Source organism: Nanorana parkeri, unplaced genomic scaffold (assembly GCF_000935625.1).
Source record: "Nanorana parkeri isolate BGI_ZX_2015 unplaced genomic scaffold, ASM93562v1 scaffold189, whole genome shotgun sequence".
Taxonomy (NCBI): Eukaryota; Metazoa; Chordata; class Amphibia; order Anura; family Dicroglossidae; genus Nanorana; species Nanorana parkeri.
The window spans coordinates 1,596,467-1,616,909 of record NW_017306457.1 but is presented as its reverse complement, the minus strand read 5'-3'; the positions used below and the strand labels follow the sequence as shown (position 1 = coordinate 1,616,909).

Genomic DNA, 20,443 nt, shown 5'->3' with positions numbered 1-20,443 from the left:
AGAATGTGATCCTACAAACTACACAGAATAAGATATGTAATAAAACGAGTGTTAAAATAAAATCTATAAGAAAAAAATAACTAACAAAAAAATATAACAAAAAGTAACGAGAAATGCCAAGAAAAGATAAAAAAAAAAAATCAAACAGCATAAAAAGATCAATGACGAATACAGCAGTTGAAGGAGAGAATCCTGCATAACCCTGAATGCCTATAGACGAAAGACAAAAGATCACAGGAAACTTGAGAGCAATGAGAAGATATAATAGGAGAACCTGGAAAAAGAAAATTGCAAAAGAAAATGAATAAGAATGTGTGTGCCACCAATGGCTTCCTCCTCCTCTTCGAAGGCCCTCATTTTGTATGTCTTTTTTTTTTATACTTACCCTTTTCCGGGTGACATATATATACATGTATACATGTACATATATGACATGCTGGGTCTTTTTTGCATGCAGCCCAGAGCAGTTCTTTGCTAATGTATATGGGGATGTCAGCGATGTTCTCCACTCCAAATGAAGACCATCATGGAGATGCCTACTTTGGGGGGGGGTTGTGGAGCAGGTGTGCCCTACTTTTTAGTATACCCTTATTATGGGCTTCAACCCAGAAGTCTAAAGACTTTTGGCAAACAAATAAGTAATGTGGGGCCAGCTTCAGATTGAAGGCAAGTATTATGCCTATGCGGCTTTTTTTTATTATGAACCCTGCTGTGTGTGTGTGAGTGAGGGGGGTTGCATTTAAAAAAATAAAGGATACAGCCTGAAGTTGGGCTTTAAGCCTTTTAATGAATACACATCCATGAGGAATCTTTTGCTATGTTATTTCATCATAGAGCTTATGGAATGCTTTCTACAGTCAATCAGCATGCACTGCAATTATGCGCCAGGGAGTTATCACAAATTCTATTTCGGCCTCCAGTAGGGATAAGGTTTAGGTTCATGTTTAATACACGCCCACTAATGTTCAGCCTTAAGGGATAAGGTTTAGGTTTACGGCTACCATAGGTATAATAGCAAATCCCTGAGATTCGTAAGGTTTGGTAATCACAAACTTTTGGCTGAAAAAGTTTCATGTTTGCTGCCACAAATAAGGAGGAACCTATTATAGTCTTTGCCCCTGGTCAACAAGTCACAAGGCCCAATAATTTGAATGGAATGGATGAACTAGCCCCTCACAGGCTCACAGCAGCCATATTGTCAATGCATGTTAAAATTCTTAGAGAGAGCTGAAAATTCTCTTTAATTTTGGCATTGGTATATGTCCTTAATGGCAGTGCTTGGCTTCCCATGTTTTTTGTTTGACAATGGTGTGCCTATTAGCGCTACAAATGGCCATTCACCTCCCATGGAAAAATGGGATTCACCACAAAATTGCGAAATTCGAGCAAGATTCGCTAAACTATATGCAACCCAAACCCAAGCACATTCACTTATCCCAAACTGCTACCTGTAAATTAATAAAAAAAAACATCATAAGAGATTTTCAAGCAAATCTCTCATTTGCACTGCATTTGTTGAGTCATCTGTGGAGGAAAATAAGGTTTGGATATGAGAAGGCTGAAAATACTGCAGGAGGCATGATAGGCAGCCCAATAGCTAACTGAAGAATGCCGTCAACCCTGCTACTAATTTCAAGGCATTGGCTTAGCGTTGAAACAGGAAGTGCTGTTACTGGCAGGATCTTCAAGGGTCTTCAAGAACCTGCAGCAGATTCATGAAAAATGATTTTCTTGAGAAAACGGTATACAGTGAGGCATGATGCCAAACATATTGAAAAAGATTTTGGAATTACATATGCTTTATGTTTGCTGTTCCTATCGACTTAGTTTTGAGCTGCACCCAGAAACAGCTCAGAGACACTTTATTGGTTTTATTTCATTTGTTTTACTTTGTATACTTTGCTTATTTCTCCCCGGTTTTAAACAGCTTTGTTCTTTCAATAATGTTTTATGACTTCTATATACAATCTGCCTTATTGAAGGGTAGGAGGATTTACCTGCATGTCAAGCTGTGCACAGGCTATAGGGTAATGTGTAGCAGGGAAAGACCAATTACAGGTCTGGTGTCATACAGTACATTTTCTATAGAGGTCCTAACTTCAGAACAGAATGATGGACCACTGCTGAGCAACTAGGGACAGAGGGATTTAGTCACAAATTAGGGTAGTCCCCCCAAATGATAGGCAGCTCGGAGCTATGATATTACTACACAGTGGTAGTAACCTCCCAACTTTCTGAGATGAGAAAAAGAGGGACACCTACACAATAAAGGGGACTTTATCAAAACTGGAGCAGACAATAATGGGAGCAGATGTGCATGACAACCAATCAGCTTCTCTCTTCAGTTTGTTCAGAAAATGAAAGAGAGATGCTGATTGGTTGCCATGCACAGCTGCTTCAGTTTCTGTCTGCTTCAGTTTTGATAAATTCCCCCCAATGTATTTAGGCAATGAACACCCCCTACTACACCACTAGTTATATGGACCATTAAGAATTTATATTTATATTCCATTTCAGCATTACCATCATTTATACTGACTTTTTAAAATAGCAAACAAGATAATTAAGAGATAAGATAAAGGTTTTAGTGCAGAATAACACTTTTGTTAGTTAATGTAGTAATAAACTGTCAGACTTTTTCAATAACAAATCCAGATCAAACAAATATACATCACTCAGCAAACAATTCCTTTATATTTATCTCCGAGCACTTACCGACATCATGTATCCGAAATGGCTGGCTCCAACTTTCTCAGCTCCACTTCCCTGAACTTTCTGTCCACTACAAGATCACAAGGGAGAGCACAGTCTCCAGCAGATATCTATCTAATAGCTTGGGGAAGGGAGAAGGGAGGAGCAGGGAGTGGAGTAGTGGCTTGCCTTGCTGTGCCTGTTGAGACACACACAGCTTAGTAACAAACACAAGTATGTGCAAAAAGAGGAGCCACCCTAAAACAGGATATCAGGGCCAGTGCTCAGGGGACCAGCTGATTCTGCGGGAAGCTAAAACTTTTAAACATCAATGAGCAGCCTCCATTGTAAGTGATTTAATCAGCATTCGAATAGCTTTGACTTAATTATCACTTTAAATAGGACCTTTTCATAGATATCTGTACATCACACCAAAAAGATGGACAACTGAGGAAACAGGGACAGAGGGATTTGGTTCCGAATGAGGGACAGTTTGGAGGTGTACCGGTAGTACAACTACATTTGCTTTGCTTGAAGCCAGCGGGTTATTCACAAAAGGGTGAAGAGTTTGGAGAAGTCGGGAGAAGTGAACAATCTAGGCCAACATAGCTGAACGTGAAAATTAGCTGAATTGGAGAATTTTTCCAAATCAGCTATGATGTCCTAGATTGTTCACTTCTCCTGCCTTCTCCAAACCCTTCATCCTTTTGTGAATTACCCTGCAAATGTGTAAGACTGGAAATTCCTATCTATCACATCTGCACTTGGTGTCGTTCATTCAGACAGCACGTTAATGTCTTTTGCATTCTTCCAATACCTATAAACAATTTGATTAGTTCCAGTGTAGATGAGTTATCGGCACTAAGTCATGCCACATAAAAGATGAAACCCTGTGCGAAGAAAATGCAGGCCGCCAGAAATGTAAACTTAAGCCAGTACACGGCTGCATTTACCTCTAGGAGGCAGAACTTGTCAGCTGAGATTAATATGAAGCAGCCTCCCTGGCTTGGAGATGTGTCCAATGCTTGTAAGAAATGTGACAGCGTAAATTCCCATCACTTGTGCTGAGCTCCATCTAGATTTATCATTGTGACACTCGGCTAAGTTATATTCCACATTAGTGTTAATATATAGGATTACTTATATATACATCGTATTTATGAAGATTCAGTGTGAGGTTACATGGTAGATTCATTCAGCAGGGTACAGACGTGGATTACAGGGTAGCCATATAAAGCTGTGTCTTGTTCTATGGGTTGTATGTATTTTCTTCACAGAAACTGTACGAAATCTACGTGTTCCACTCAAACAAGGCTTTGTGCCACCAGATTTATAAAAGATTCAGCCATTTTATTTATAAAAGATTTGGCCATTGGTTTGGCTGTTGGCATCTGAGTCACACTGGAGGTAATAGAGGTGATTGTATTATTGCTACACAGTTTGACAGATGCATTCATCATACAATGAGGCTTCCCATACTAGTTAACAAAATAAATAATGGGTCACTGGAGTTATTTTAGTGCCATACAAGGGAGAGTTAAAGCAGATGTAAACTCAAACCGAGTTCATAAGAAGAAAATATACGTGTTCACCTTTTTTTCATCCGGTGGTATTGTGTGCTTTAACCAATCGCATGCTAATGCTTGTTGGTGCGATGCAGTGCTATTAATTCTTGATTGGTACCCCAAAAAACCTTGCCAACGGGCGGGCATTGCAGCACAGTGCCATACAATGCACTGCAAAGCCAAAAATGCCACATGCACCTTTTGAATTGTATTTTGTAGCATTAGCCGGCCTTTTGAACGGGCTGCCTTAACGCAATTCACATTAAAAGAGAACTATGCGGTCACAGCCTCCAAGTGTGAGCATATTAATGAAGTCGAGTCTAGTTTGACTATTTTTGGTTTGGGGGATGCACTGGGGTCCCAGCGTGCATTTTTGGTTGCTGGGCCCCCAGTGCGTCCCTGCACCTTATTAGGAGGAGTAGGCTACCTCCAGGTACACCTGCATGTAATCTATCGACTTCATTAATATGCTCACACTTGGAGACTCAGATACATAGAGTTAGGACCACACTTTGCAGAGGTGCCTTGGCGCGGCAGTGTGGCTTCTACATATTTTTGGCCAAAAGTTTGTGCAACTAAAACCTCTGATTTTAACGCATACTGTTGACAGGGCTACTTGTTTGGTTGCAGGCTGGCTGGCAGGTTGAGGCTGGGGAATTTTTGTGTTTTGTATCATGGTCAGTAAAGCCTTGCATGATAGGAGATACTGTGCAGAAGTCCTTTCCAAAAAAAAGGGAAACTTATCACAATTCGTAAATTTTGAGGCTTGTTGCTGCCACCTCTAGTCTTGCTGCTCTAGACACTGGGCAACTAGTGTCATGGTCAGTAAAGCCTTGTATTTTAGGTGATCAGAGATATTCTGTATAAGTCCCTTCTAAAAAACAGGAAAGGTATCACAGTTTGTAAATGTTGAGGCTTGGTGCTGCCACTTCTAGCCCTGCTGCTCTAGACACTGGACAACTAGTGTCATGGCCAATAAAGCCTTGCTTGGTAGGAGATGTTGTGTAGAATTCCCTTGGGGACATGCTCTGAAGGTGGGAGAGAAAGGAGTTCTTCACCATGACATACTTCGCTTTGTCTACCTGCCCAAAAAACAAACATACCAATTACAGTGTATGTGTGGGGGGGTCGCAGCCTGGTGAATCGCTGACTGAAAACCCTGAGTGACACCCTTATCATTCAACGAACAAGGGACATAGATGCAACATCTATAAAATAGAGGACGTTTATCCAAAGCGCATCTATGGTAAGAGAAATTAAAACTATAAATATTTAGTTCTACTATCCCTTTAAAGGCCTGATACTGGAGCTGGTGTCATAAGAACAAATATTCCTCATGTAAGCAGATATCAATGTCATCACTCAAGAGAAACCCATTTGTAAAATTGGTTAGCATTAATTCGGCTTCCTTGGATGCCCTTGATTAGAGACATGCCTGTAGCAAGAGTAAACATTTCCTGTATAAAGAAACCAATCAGATAGCAACAGGGGGTGAACGAGCAACCAAGGTGGATTCTTAGGACATAGCTGGGGTACTAGCTGCTAGTGTTCCGGGAACAGCTATATTACTAAAGCCATTACTTATTTCCTGATAAAACTTCAACACCTTTCTCTTTCAAGATAATGTGACATGGTGACATCATTTAATGCCGTGCTGAAGGAAATAGATGCCCCTTTTCCTATGTTCCTGCTTCTTGGGATGATTCAGAGAAATGTCATTGTTGTTCATATATGCTTGAATAGCAACTTCAGTCATTAATAAAATCAGGCATTGTGACCGCCACTAAATCCATAGGAAGACTCAATGCAGGGCACTCACAGCCAGTGTATCCAATTTTTTTGCTTCCGATCATGTAGACACAAAAAACTCTCCTTTGAGAGAAATCAAAAAAGTATGCCTATTGGAAGAATTTCCCTCATTTCCTGTTCTGGTGACAACTAAAAATTTTGGATATTTCCTCCCTTTTTGACAGTGGTCATTAGGATAAATACAGAGAGTGAATATCTGTAGCATGGATACAGGCAGCAATTACAACAGAGGTTGTGACCCTTCCCCTTACCATCCAAGACAAATCAAAAATATGTTTTGGGTCATTGTCATGCTGAAAGACCCATCCATGACTCATCTTCAGTGTTCTGGCTGAGAGAAGGAGGTTCTCATCCAAGTATTTACAATACATGGCCCGGTCCGTTGGCCCCTCAATGCAGCAAAGTCGGCCTGTACCTTTAGCAGAGAAACAGCCCCAAAGCATAATGTTTCCACCTCCATGCTTGACTGTAGGGATGGTGCTCTTAGGGTCAGCATTTTCATCATTTTTCTTCCTCCAAACACGGCAAGTCGAGTTAATGCCAAAGAGCTCAATTTTGGTCTCATCTGAGCGCAGCACTTTCTCCCAATCCTTCTCTCAATCATTTAGATGTTCATTGGCAAACTTCAGACGGGCCTGTACATGTGCCTTCTTGAGGAGGGGGACCTTGCGGGCACTGCAGGATCTCAATCCATGGTGGTGTATTATCTTACCAATGGTTTGTTTGGTGACTGTGGTCCCAACTGCCTTGAGATCATTCACAAGCTCCTCCCTTGTTATTTTGGCTGATCCCTCAATTTTTTCATGATCATCCTTACCCCATGAGGCGACATCTTGCATGGAGCTCCAGACCGAGGGCGATGGATGGTTATTTTGTATTCCTTCCATTTGCGAATAATCGCTCCAGCGGTTGTTTCCTTCTCACCAAGCTTCTTGCTGATAGTCTTGTAGCCCATTCCAGCCTTGTGCAGGTCTACAATCTTGTCCCTAACGTCCTTTGAAAGCTCTTTGGTCTTGCCCATGGTGGTGAGGTTTGAATGGAAGAAAGAGATTCTGTGGACAGGTGTCTTTTATATACATAACGAGTTGTCGTTAGGAGCACCTTTTTAAAGTGACAGGACTAATCTGTGTACCACATAGCCAGTCTGTGAGAGCCAGAATTATTGTTGGTTGGTATCGGATCAAATACTTATTTTACTCACCGAACTGCAACTCAACTTATAACATTTGTATCATGTGTTTTTTTCTGGATTTTTGGTTGATATTCTGTCTCTATCATTTAAAATACACCTATGATAAAAATTATAGACCTTTAATTTCTTTGTAAGTGGGCAAACGTACAAAATCTGCAGGGGATCAAATCATTATTTTCCTCACTGTATACTTAGGCCCCATTCACACGTTTGTCGCGTGATTTGCATTTTGCGCGATATCGTGGGATTTGTCGCCCGATATCGCGCAAATGCTTGCATTGAGCAAGCGAGAATCGCGGCAAAATCCGCTCCAAAAAGGGTCCTGTTTTAGCGACACACGACCCGCGACAGCAGGACCCCCGAGTAGGGGTCGGCCATCTTTAAACCTGGCAAGTGCCCACATCCCATTTAATATATTGCCAAAACAGCGTTAAAGTGCCATTTAAACAGGTACATAGAAATTACAAGCATTTTCCTCCAATGGAATGCATGCCAATGTTATAATACACTTTTACAATATACAGAACAATTATTTTGGGCCACAAAGGCATCCGTGATGGTGAACTTTGGGGAAAACCATTTTAAATCAAACTGAGTAAAATGGAAACAAAACATCACAAAGACAACTATTCAAACCGGTAGGGTAAGGGGTAAACAAAAAATTGGTATTGGTGCACATATATATTTTACATTAGTTTGGTAACAACACTGTTTGTTTTTTACGTGTTGACCTGATAGTGAGAAGGTTAAACATTCCTAGCAGAGCATAGTACTGCCCAGATGAATAAGTATAGCATATATAATTTAGAATGTTCATGTCAGTTGTAGGTTTTCTGTACAAACATTGTCTCTTCTCCTATTAATAATGGAAGCGTTTTCTGTGTCACTTCCAATTTGCTCAGTTGAAGCTTTTCTGTTCTTTTCTTGTGCTGTTAATTCTTTACATTTTCTTCTGCCTTGTGCTCCAGCCTGCGGCTTATGCTTGGCTCTGTATCTTTTTTTTTTTCATTTCATTAAAGTTTGTAATTCCCAAGAATGATCAGTGGGACAGGCAAGCCAAGATTTTTTTTAAAGATTTCTTCTAATGTGCAACGGATGGGACAAGTATACTATTTGAAGTGGGGATAATTACAATTTCTTAGCCGTTCTGAAAAGGGCTGCATCAAAATTGAAGCCCATCTCTGGGCAAAGCTCAAAACACGTTCAGGATAGTTGAATGGACTCCAGTAGCCATATAAATCCCATTTTCACCCTTTAAAACCACCAAAACCCACCATACATTTTGCCTTCCCCATAGACTACAATGCATTTCTACCAAATTGGCCAAATTTGATGACATTTCATGATTGTTTACTGAAATGATAGAGATATAAACATTCTCAATTTCACTTATCCCTAGTGACAATCTAGGTCACATACTGCATTAATTGTGCCATCAATTCTGACCAACGTTCCTGTGCCTTTGTAGCTCACACATCCCCAAAACATCAGCGATCCACCTCCGTGTGTCACAGTAGGAATGGTGTACTTTTCATCATAGGCCTTGTTGACTCCTCTCCAAATGTAGCGTTTATTGTTTTGGCAGAAAAGCTTAATTTTGGTCTCATCACTCCAAATGACTTTGTGCCAGAAGGTTTGAGGCTTGTCTCTGTGCTGTTTGGCGTATTGTAAGCAGGATACTTTGTGGCATTTGCGTAGTAATGGCTACCTTCTGGCGACTCGACCATGCAGGCCATCTTTCTTCAAGTGCCTTCATATTGTGCATCTTGCAACAGCCTCACCACATGTTTTCAGAGTGTCCTGTATTCCTGACACCTGAAGTTATTTGTGGCTTTTTCTTTGCATCCCGAACAATTTTCCTGGCAGTTGTGGCTGACAGTTTAGTTGGTCTACCTGACCGTGGTTTGGTTTCAACAGAACCCCTCATGTTCCACTTCTTGATTAGAGTTTGAACACTGCTGATTGGCATTCTCAATTCCTTGGATATCCTTTTTATATCCCTTTCCTGTTCTATACAGTTCAACTACCTTTTCCCGCAGGTCCTTTGACAATTCTTTTGCTTCCCCATGTGAAAAGAGTAAACACAGTTGAATGATAATAAATGGTTTCAGCCAAACACTACCCATGAGTGACAGAAAGGTTTTCGTGTTATCGTTCATATTCTCTGAAAAATGGCCAGGAAATCATAAATTCTGCCAGGATATGTAAACTTATGAGCACACGTGTAATTATACAATGTATTATTGAACAATGGATTATTTCCATCTTTCAATTACCCTACCTATATACCTAAGAAGGAAGGTGAACTGTTCCTAGTAAAGCTCTTAAAGTGACATTAAACCCTCAGATTTTTTAACATAAACCAATACTGTAATGTGCGCCTTACTGTTATCCATGGTAGTTTCCCGTCTCTTTGCTGCTCTTCCGTTTATATCCTCATGTCTTTTCATGCTTGGGGAGAACTTCCTTTTTCAGCTCAGTGCCTCTTCCTGTAGTGCTGGCTCAGGTTACAAGCTTATACAAACCTATACACAGACACCGTGTATCCATTCCTGAGACAAGGCAGTCTGCTGCAAAACAGAAGTTCTGCAGAGCATGAGAACAGATACAGATTTAAAAGGAAGAGCAGCAAAGAGAAGGGAAACAACCATAGATTACAGTAAGGCACACATTACAGTATTGTTTTATGTTAAACAATCTGAGGGTTTAATGTCACTTTAAGTTTAGAAAAAAGGACACAACTATAGGACTCTGTTATGTGATCATGTTGTAAACGCTCAGGTGCTGAGAGACAGTGTGTGAGGTCAGGCATATGTCAAACTTCTCCTGACTTTGACCCTTTCATCTCATTCTCAAGAGTCTCAGTTAAGTAGTAGCAAAGCTAAATTAGGACCAAATATAAATCTGTTGTAAATAAACCTACACAGTTTGAGATGCTACATTCAAGTTCATGCATAAGCTGTCATGACTGGTTCTTTTTAATGAGAATATGTTTTTGTTTTTTTTCAATGTAACTATGAAACTAAATGTTTAAAAGATTTAGGCATCTTATATAGATGCCTATGAAGAAGCTTCTGTTGGGACATTTATGAGCAGAAATAGGTCCTGAGGTAGACCCAGAACATGCCATCTCTTATTTGACCTGGGCAACGCTTGTAATTCTTTAGAAAGAGCTTGAATTCATGACCTGGTAAACGGAAAAACTTTACTGAATCGTGATTCAGGTATGCAGAAAGACCGCTCATGGCCTGTTTGAAAAAACTTTCAGGGTTATTCACAAAAGGGTGAAGGGTCTGGAGAAGGCAGGAGAAGTGAACAATCTAGGGCAACATAGCTGAACTGGAAAGTGAGCTGAATTGGAGAATGTTTCCAAATCAGCTATTTTGTCCTAGATTGTTCACCTCTCCTGCCTTCTCCAAACTCTTCACCTTTTTGTGAAAAACCCTGTTTGTTTTGCCAGAGTGGGGAAGAGTTAGAATTTCTGTTAAATTCTTATAGCTACCTGTTTCTCAATTATGAAGACATCACCTTCCTAATGGTGATTTCCTTCCAAGTCTGGTCTGGCCTTCTGTCCCAATGACCCTCTTATAAGGATAAGCTGACTAAACCTGATAATATTCATATTTATTTTTGAATATATGTCTCTCTCAGCAAGTCTTATTCCACCAGCATAAGAATTAATTAGATGCTCGTTGCTGGCCGCACTAGTCGAGGAAAGTATAGTTTTGTCTTGCATTATTTTGGCATCAGTGCACTGACCTACTTTTAACTTTCATTTTCTATCCCTCACAAGTTTTGGGAGAAAAGCCTAATCCAGATTAGTTTGTCAGGTTTGAAGCCATGTCTGCTCATTCTCCAGCATATGTATTACTCAGGATTCATGCCGTATAAATTCCACATGCTTCAGAAATGTACATGAGGAGAGTTTAATTAACATAGAAAAGATGCAATTTTCAATGGCATAGAACCAAGGAAACAATCACAACAGTCACCAAGATTTCATTCAGAAATGTATTGAGCCTGTTGTTCCTTGCTCCAGGAAGTCCTAGCCTACTTGATGTTGGCACTTGGCGTTTTCCTTTCTCATTTGCAAGGGCTACCGTTCATAGTCACCTGTAGTCTTAGAAGTAAGTCTCCAGAGAGTACAATTCATAGAACCACATGATCATCCTTTTGGTTAGAGTTGATAGTGGGTTGGAGGCTCCCACTAGCAAAGAATCAAAGGTATCAATTGTCTCTTGTAGCCAGTGGTATAGTAGTGTGTTCCTATACACCACAGCATCCTGGATTGCTCCCCCAGTTTAAAAAAATTGCTGAAGATTACTTCTTCCAACAACTAAAATACTGTTAAAGGGACTATATCAATAGAGAATGTCTGGCTTTATGAATTCCTAGTCAATGACCTGGAACGTGCATACTTACATGACTGTCAACATTCCATATATCAATTGTTTCAAGACAGTCACTCTGAGTATTGAAGGCAATGCGTTAACATAACAGCCAGGCAACTAGCAGTTTCAGAAGAAAAGCTGCAATGACAGCCCCCATAATTCTCTCATCACAGAGTCCCTTTAAAATGTCGCCACCTAAGACTAACCATTTTACCATTTTAATTATTAATCCTTATGATAATGTTTGTCTCTTGAGCAATCTGTCTCTGCTTTTGAATTTATTTTTTTGTTCAGCTGTTGTGGGCATCGTGTGGGGCTCCCTCTCTACACTTTGGAGTCTTTATTTTTGGCGAATATAACAGTAAGAGTTGGAACATGCAAATTTGGGTGGGAACTCCCAGAATCCCTAGGTAAAGGGATGTGAATTATGCAGGAGTCGAATATAAGGAGCCATTGGCTGATGTAGCCCACCAGGTCCCACCTATAACTAAATATCACTTTTTTGGGTGGGCTGACCCTTTAACCAATAAGTCTTATATAGGAATCTTCCATAGTGAGGCTATATTATCACTAAATTTATCAGACTGGCCAGAATTAATTACAGCTTAGAAGAATATAAGATATGTACATTTTTAGGAGTAGGATGGACTGAAAATTCGAAAGGGAACTGTTAAACGGAACAACTGTATTTGCTTCTGAGATATGCATACTGTATTTCAGGTGTAGCAGTACAGCGCAGTAAGGGTTTATTCATACCACACCACTTGAACTTTGTTGATCTGTGCGCAACGCCAACATCAATGTCTGATATACATATAACTTTAAGGCAGCATATCTACAGATCAGTTCCCAGCTGCTTTGCAGTGTCAATAGAAGCAGTTCTTCTGTATTTTTAACTTGGGATTGCATACAACAATGCCTCAAAAGTGGAGTTTTCACTTTTACATTAGGCAATTACTTTGGTTTGTGTTGGTTTTCTGTTGGTTGGCTGTAATGCCCATTGCAACTAATCAGAGGTTCCCTTGCTTGGATATGTCTGTGATGGTTCTCATTCATCCAGGTCATGGCATATCTGTAAAAAATGAGTCAAGGCAACTGGACTTGCTGTATTTTTCTTGAAGACGTTTCACTGGTCATCCAACCAGATTTCTCAATTCAGAGTGATGACCAGTGAAACGTCTTCAAGAAAAAAATCAGGGCAGAGTCATGAATGGGGTTTACCTGCTGCCTAGATTATTGCGTTTTATAAAATAAGCTGTTCGTAGGTCTGTCTAGCAGGGTTTTAAGCTCTAACTGCACCCTTTCCTCCATCTGGGGAAACATTTAAGTTATCTCTGAGATGAGGAGTGGTGTGGTGCAGTAGATAGAGAGAGACTGCATTCAGGCTGTGCTGGAACAGTCTGTAGGTCTACGCAGACCCGGAATGTCTCAGAGCTAGCCAGGAGACTGAATTATTACACTAACAGCAATTAACTAATATATTAATTAATGAAAAGTATAGTAGTTCCCATTTAAATTTCATTTTGTTTTCTCTCTTTCTTCAGGAAAAAGTAGAGTATGCCTTTCTCATCATTTTTACAATTGAAACCTTTTTGAAGATTATAGCATATGGATTAGTCATGCATCCCAATGCATATGTAAGGAACGGGTGGAACTTGCTGGATTTTGTTATAGTAATTGTAGGGTAAGTATTCTTAATTGTGATTTATCATCTTTACTAGGGATAGGGTTTTACTCCTATTTTGTGGCCATGTTTTTTTCCCACCCTAGAATTACTCTATGAACAATAAACAGCCATATAACACATGTACCTTTTAGTGGATAGCACCATGCTTGACTTCTATCCGCACTCCGGATGTCCAATAACCATGCTATCTATATCCAGTGACTGGAGAACGCATCCTCTGTGACCTGATGATGTTAAAGACATAGACCGCATGAGGAGGGCTAAGCAACACCATGAGTTGCATGGTGTTTCTGGTAGATGGCAAGCCATTTCAACTACTGATTGATGGACAACTGGAACATAGACAGAAGTCAAACATGGTGGTGCTGTACATTTATTAAGGTGCATGTGTTATATTGCGGTTTATAGTTCATAGAGTAATTCTAGGGTGAACTTCCACTTTAATGATGTCTTGTTTGCAATATACTTTCAAGGTAAATGCCACTGAGGTGCGTATATTACCATATTACTCATATTATCATAGTGCTTTTTTTGTTGTAAATTTCATTAATTTTATTCTATTATATCTTTATGCAGCTAAAAATCTTTACAAAATTGTTTGAAACAAAAACTTTAACACAAACACTGCAGACACACCAACAGTCTCAAGTGGGATACCAGCATATATTTTTGGAATGGAGGCTATAATTAAAGAATGGGAAACCATGACCAGCTTTATCCTCCAGTGACTTCTAACTTAGAAATCAGGATGTCCCATCTAGTGCATTCCCTCCCAGCTCGCATCCCAGAGCATGGCACAGTTGATCACGATTTACCCATCAGTGGAGTGCAAAATAGCAGCATACCACAGTGCTTGTTAACATACAGGCAGTATAAGAGAAAAGTCACTCAACGCATAAAACTGTCAGAGTTACCGCATGGTTTGCATTATACTGCCAGTTTGAATGTAATGCCATTCAGGTTTGTTCAGATGTCACAGTAATTGGAGTGTTTGCTGTATACAGTCAATTTAACACAACACAGTTCAATATTATAAAATAGAAGTAATGAAGTAAAGAGATGTTGGTAACAATTGCACTGTTTGCTTATTCTTGTTAACAAAAGAATCCCTACATCTGTTATATAAAATATAATAATAAAATATATTACCTTACCATATGATCCTTGCTTTTTTGGTAAAGAGGACCTAAAGCAACCTAATCTTCCCATTCATCAATAGCTACCCTTGCAGTGGGCCCACCCCCACCTATCCCTGCACTGGAAGGGTTAAATTCCCATTTTTGCCTACGGTACCAGGAAAAAGGACTTTTACTTGCCTTCTGCCTCATTCTCCTGGCAGATGGTGTCATTCACTTTCATCTGATGCTCTATGTTGTGGGCTGGCCCTTGGAGTCATCACTGACAGTGCAGGACTGCTGCAGACCTGCATTGGATGTGATGACATCAGAGTGTGATCGACAGATGGCACACCGCAGAGAGGCGACTTCAGAGGACAGGTTGCATGGAGAAGAGGAGCCTGTGGGATAAGATAAGTAAAAGGGCTTTTTTATGGTACCCTAGGCAAAAATGAGCATTTAACCCTAGCAATAAAGGGGAAGACCAACTGCAGTGGTAGTTTTTTTAAATTTTTACCGAGTTTAGTTTTAAGGAGCCTCTGACATTCTTACCTGCATTGGAGAAAACAGGACTCTGAGAATTCACGATGGTCACTCACATGATCAAATGTCCCACCTAGCCACATGTTCTCTGCTGAAGGGAAAGATCATAGTGCAACAACGATCATGTGACCAACTCCCATAGGATCACATATCACTTACTGCAAGGCAGGTAAGTATTTCAGTTTCCTTTCAGTATATGCAGTGAACAGGAAGGTTGGGTGTGTTATTTCACTTTAGGTTCCCTTTAATGTAGTTTTCTACAAATTAACTTGTCTGGATTGTGTTCTCCTTCTGTTTTAATACTGCAACTAATTGCCATTTCTTTTGTGTGTTCTAGATTGTTTAGTGTAGCTTTGGAACAACTCAACTTTGGAACCAAAGAAACCGACGGAGCTGGCCAAGCAACCGGAAAATCCGGAGGTTTTGATGTGAAAGCTCTAAGAGCTTTTCGTGTGTTACGTCCCCTTCGATTAGTGTCTGGAGTGCCCAGTAAGTCTGAGTAGCACATACAAACGATTGTAGTCCTTCTAACTACCGAGGAAGAACAAGTCTCAATATTATATGCTAGCTATAGTTGGCAGGACATTCTATCGCTTGCAAGTTATCACCTGCTAGGGCACTGCTAACTGGCCAGGCTGGTAGTAAACTTGTATGTCTGAGGTGAATGTACTTGGACAATCATCATTACTAATTTTAAGAGGAAAAAATGAAAGCAATCAGGTGAAATGGCCAGAGTTAATTGCCTGGTCTGGATTACACACATTATTGAAATCAGTGAACATGTAGAATGCTCTAATTGCAATTAGTGCTAAATTAAAATGCTAAAAATCTGGGCATTTTGTTTTTCTCCTTTGAAATTTAGGACTGACTTTCCTTTAAGTTTATAACAAGGCCCTTACATTAAATTATTATTATATATGATTATTATTAGTAGTAGTCGTTGTATTATGTTGTTATTATTATTATTGCAATGTTTTTGGGTTTTGCCGATGAAGTCAGATTTGATACTTTAGAGGAGAAAAGGTTTTAGAGGCGCTGGAAATTTTCACTATTATTATGACAAACTGGGTTTCTAGAGGCTTGTGAAGAGCTCACTGGCTCCTTTTAGGCATCCCCAAAACACCAGGTTCCCCACATAGGATACCCTGAAAGACTTGAAAAGGGATCCAACTGATGGGCACCAAACCAATCAAGTATCAGAGTTCATAAAAGGTTTAATGTTTTAAATTCAATCAAATCAATAAAACATCCAATGTGTTTCAGGGGCAAACACATCCCCCCTTCTTCGGCAGCTAAATGCACCATTAAAATATATAAAAGGGTGCTGCTTTACCTGCCAAAGGATTTGGATTTCTGTCTACGCAGTCTTGAGATTTTCACATCCCTTCCATACAACATAGCCAGGTTGGTATCCTGACGTTTGCAGTTGAAGCGGAACTGTCGGATTTACTGACCTCCACTATAATGCAGCTACGAGCTCCCTCAATAGCAGTAACATCTTTATGGCATCTTGGTTAGATAGCTCAGGATGACCTAACTCCCACACGTACACATGGGGGTTAAAGAAGTAAAGAATGCCGAGATTATATGCTGAGCTGCGCCTGCATGGCTTAGTTTACAATCTTTTGGAACTTATTAGGCAGTTAAGACACTTTTTACAGGGTCTCTTCTGCAATAAAGGACTTCCTACTAGCATTGTTTTAAACTAAAGTTTAACTTTAAGCAATACAGATAGGTCACCTCCTATCCCTCAGCTTGTGATTGGACAGTAAAGGAGTGGTAACAGACTGATAAGATCATGTTTCTACCCCTTCTTCTGTCCACAATACTTGTTTGCACATGTGCATGCAGAATAAAGGATTGTACCTAGTACTGTTCTTTCCTGATCCAGCCTGAACATTGCTGTACAAGGGATTACATGAATCTGATATCAAGTTAAATTCAGGTATTCACAGTAGATCCATGTAAAATACATGTCATGATTTTTAATACATGCATAACTGCATTTTATCTGTCTGAAGTTTGGCTTTAAAGCGAAACTAAACTCTGCCTCCTTCCAGGTTCAGGATCTTCGGCCACCTTGATTGGCCAGACCGGAATGACATAACTCACGTGTGTGCGCATAGGCGTTCATTCATTCTTGCACTCTAAACTATGGAAAAATTCCCTAGCAAAGTGGAACTTCCCTTGCAAAGTGAACAGCCTATTTGCCTTCAGTAAATGAACCCCAGTGTGTCAGTACTGTCCACCTTTGCTTCTGTTGGCCAGTTGATCTCTCCCAAGATCAGGGTCTTTTCTAGTGATTCCTACTTCCATATTATGTATCCAAGATATGTATGATTTAGTTTTAGTGTTCAGTGAGCAATCTAATTTTGTTTTCTAGTGTAATCTCTTATTTGTCCTTCAAGGAATTTTCAACACATTTTCCAAGTGTCAGTTTCCCAGCACTCCTGTAAATGATCCTGTAAATGATCCAGTACCCGCTTTAAATTCTGGGAAGATCGTAGATTTGACCATTAAACTTTCATTGACAGTAGAATATTTATGCTTCATTATATATTTTTTAGTAAATAAATTATATTTTTTTCATAGTCAAAGCATAATCCAGCGAAAATTTGTAGATGATGACTTTTCTCTTTTCTTTATTTCTCTAGGTTTACAAGTTGTCCTGAACTCCATAATAAAAGCCATGGTTCCTCTGCTGCACATTGCTCTCCTGGTCTTATTTGTTATAATTATTTATGCTATTATTGGTCTAGAGCTTTTTGTGGGAAAAATGCACAAATCCTGTTTTGTCCTTGGCACTGGTAGGTAACATAACATATGTTCTATCTTTACTGTTCAAATAGTCACATAAGATGCTATGAATTATACTAGATCTCTATCAAAATGGAAGGATGAAAAGTTCCCACAATAGCCAATTGTATTTCACAACTCATTTTTCTGGGTCTGGGGAATAATTAAGAGAAAATAAGTATTTTGACTGGTTGCTGGGGGGAGGGGGGGAGGCTGCATGAGCAAACCACAGGTTTGCTTTAATGGCTATCTAAACCCAATAACAAAAATGTTATATGTAGAGGCTTACTATTTCTTAGATGTGGTGGCAGCATTCATTTTCATTTTTCAGCCTAGGAACCTTTTTAGCAAGCTGAAATGCACCTGTAGTAGGCTGATCCGAAGTGGATCTTAGGCTGAAGATAAGGCGAAGACGTGGTCAGGCAGGCAGGGTCGGCAACAGTGTGGCAGCGAGGTACAAAGTCGGGATCCAGGAGAGTAGTCAGGAAGCAGGCTGAGGTCTTGACACGATCGGGCAGCAAGGTACAAAATCGGCAGGCAGAAGAATAGTCAGGATTCAGGCAAGAGTCACAGTATAAATCCAGCATAGAACACAGCGGCAGCTCACACAGGAAACTAACCCAAATCAACGGGCTCAGAGCACAGGAAGTGTGCGGTATTTAAAGCCTGAGTTAATTGCAGATCTTCTACAGCTGGTTGGCAGGTGTAGCTAAAGTGTCCATAAGGAGAGTTGCTGAGTACAAAAAACCTGCAGCAGAAACCAAGTCCATCCAGTAGCTGAATGGCTAGGTCTTTGCACTTCTGCACCAGAGACCCAGGTTCAAACCCTGAACAGGGGCTGATCAGACAGGTACGTGACACAAGCACAGAACACACCTGTTGATCTGTTCCTTGTCACTTCCTGTGAGCGGAACTGAAAAAACTGGAGCAGGCAGAATCTGGAGCAGCTGTGCAATGCAGCCAATCAGTTTCTCTCTTTTATTTTCAAATCTTAATTGAACAAACTGAAGATAGAAGCTGATTGGTTGCCATGGGCAACTGCTCCAGATTTTGTCTGCTCCAGTTTTGACAAATTCCCCCCAAACTATGTTATCTTCCTTCTGTAAATTACTAATCCCCTTCCCCCATATAATGAAGCTGAAGAGAGGAAAACATATTTGATGTCCAGCCTGGGGGGATTACTACAGCCAGGGCCGCCGTCAGGGGGGTACGGCCGACACTCAAGTAAGGGGCCCGCCCAGCCTCATGGGCCCGCGAACCTTACCTGGGTGACGGTCGTACAGGTGACTGAAGGCGGCCGCGAGTAGCGGCGGCCATCTTTAAACCTGGGCAGTGCCCACATCCCATTTAATATATTGCCGAAACGGCAATATATTAAATGAAAATCATGGTGGGGAATCAGTATGATCTGCATCTCTTGCTGATGCAGACCATACTGATCGCTCCCTCGTGGTGTCTCTGCTAACATGCAGGGAGTGATTAGTATGTCTGCACCAGCCAGAGTGCAGAGCACACTGATTCTTCACTGAAGCCCAGGTAAGCAGGAGAGGGGGACATTTTCCATTAACTATTATTAGTTGTGAGAGTGTGTCTTATTGTGTTTTTTAATGAGGGTGTGTAATTTGTTTTTTTTTTATGAAGTTATGTGTGTGTTTTTTAATGAGTGTGTGATATGTGTGGGGCATGTGTGTGATATGTGTGTTTCATTATGTGTGTGTGTGTGTTTTTTTTAACCATGATTGCTGTTTAAATACAAGCGATCCGGCGTCTGTATAGACGCCGGATCGCTTGTACAATACGGCGCCGTGTCCCCCTCTGCAGTCGCCGGTACTGGCGTCAGCTTCCCGGGCTCATCTGTCCCTCGTGTGAGCCCGGGGCCGGTGTGTAGGGTCTCCCCTGACAAATCGAAGGAGAGATCAGCAGCTTCTAGCCGCGGACCTTTCCTCCGATCGCTGGACCCGGAAATGATGAGCATTTCATCACTTCTGGTGTCACTGGGCACAGTCTCCGGCTCCTAGAGCCAGAAGAAGAAGCTGGTGAAGCAGATCTCATCAGCTTCTTTGGGGTCCCTAGGTGACACTAGGGGTCTGCAAGACCCCTGATGTTTCCATAAAGAGGACCTGTCACATTATATTTGCTATTACATAGGGGACTTGTTAGCCCCCTATGTGATAGCAAAAAAGCTGAGTGTGAAAAAAAATTGTAAAAATTAAAGTAACAATAAAAAAATTATTTTATTTTTTTTAACCACTTGAAGTCCGCAGTGTTACACGCCCTTCCTGTCCCCGCCATTTTTCAGTATTTAGCGCTGCAGTACTTTGAATGACATTTATTCCGTCACGCAACGCTGTACTGAAACTAATTTCGTACCATTTTTTGGGGGACTTATAGAGCTTTCGTTTGGTGGTGTTTAATATTACCGAAATTTAAAAAACAAACAAACTGTTCCCCTATAATAAATTATAAAACATTATTACCCAATTTTTTGGTAAAATATAAAAGGCGGGGTCATGTCGGGTAAAAAGAAAGCAAACATGTTAAGCCTTAAAATTGCACATGTGCGCGAAACCTAAAAAAACTACTATATCAAAAATTTTAGAGTGTAAGCTCCTCTGTGCAGAGACTAATGTGACTGGCTCAGTGTGGCGGCGGGG

The 20,443-nt window shown here is 40.5% G+C and overlaps 1 protein-coding gene across 1 annotated transcript in view; it reads left to right on the top strand.

Annotated features, from left to right (window-relative positions):
- CACNA1D (calcium voltage-gated channel subunit alpha1 D) overlaps window positions 1–20,443 on the top strand; it is a 289,622-nt gene that overhangs the window by 113,681 nt on the left and 155,498 nt on the right. Inside the window, exons 4-6 of the mRNA XM_018555255.1 lie at window positions 13,193–13,332; window positions 15,331–15,482; window positions 17,648–17,800. Coding sequence (XP_018410757.1) covers window positions 13,193–13,332; window positions 15,331–15,482; window positions 17,648–17,800 — 445 coding nt within the window. The remainder of the gene's footprint in view (window positions 1–13,192; window positions 13,333–15,330; window positions 15,483–17,647; window positions 17,801–20,443) is intronic.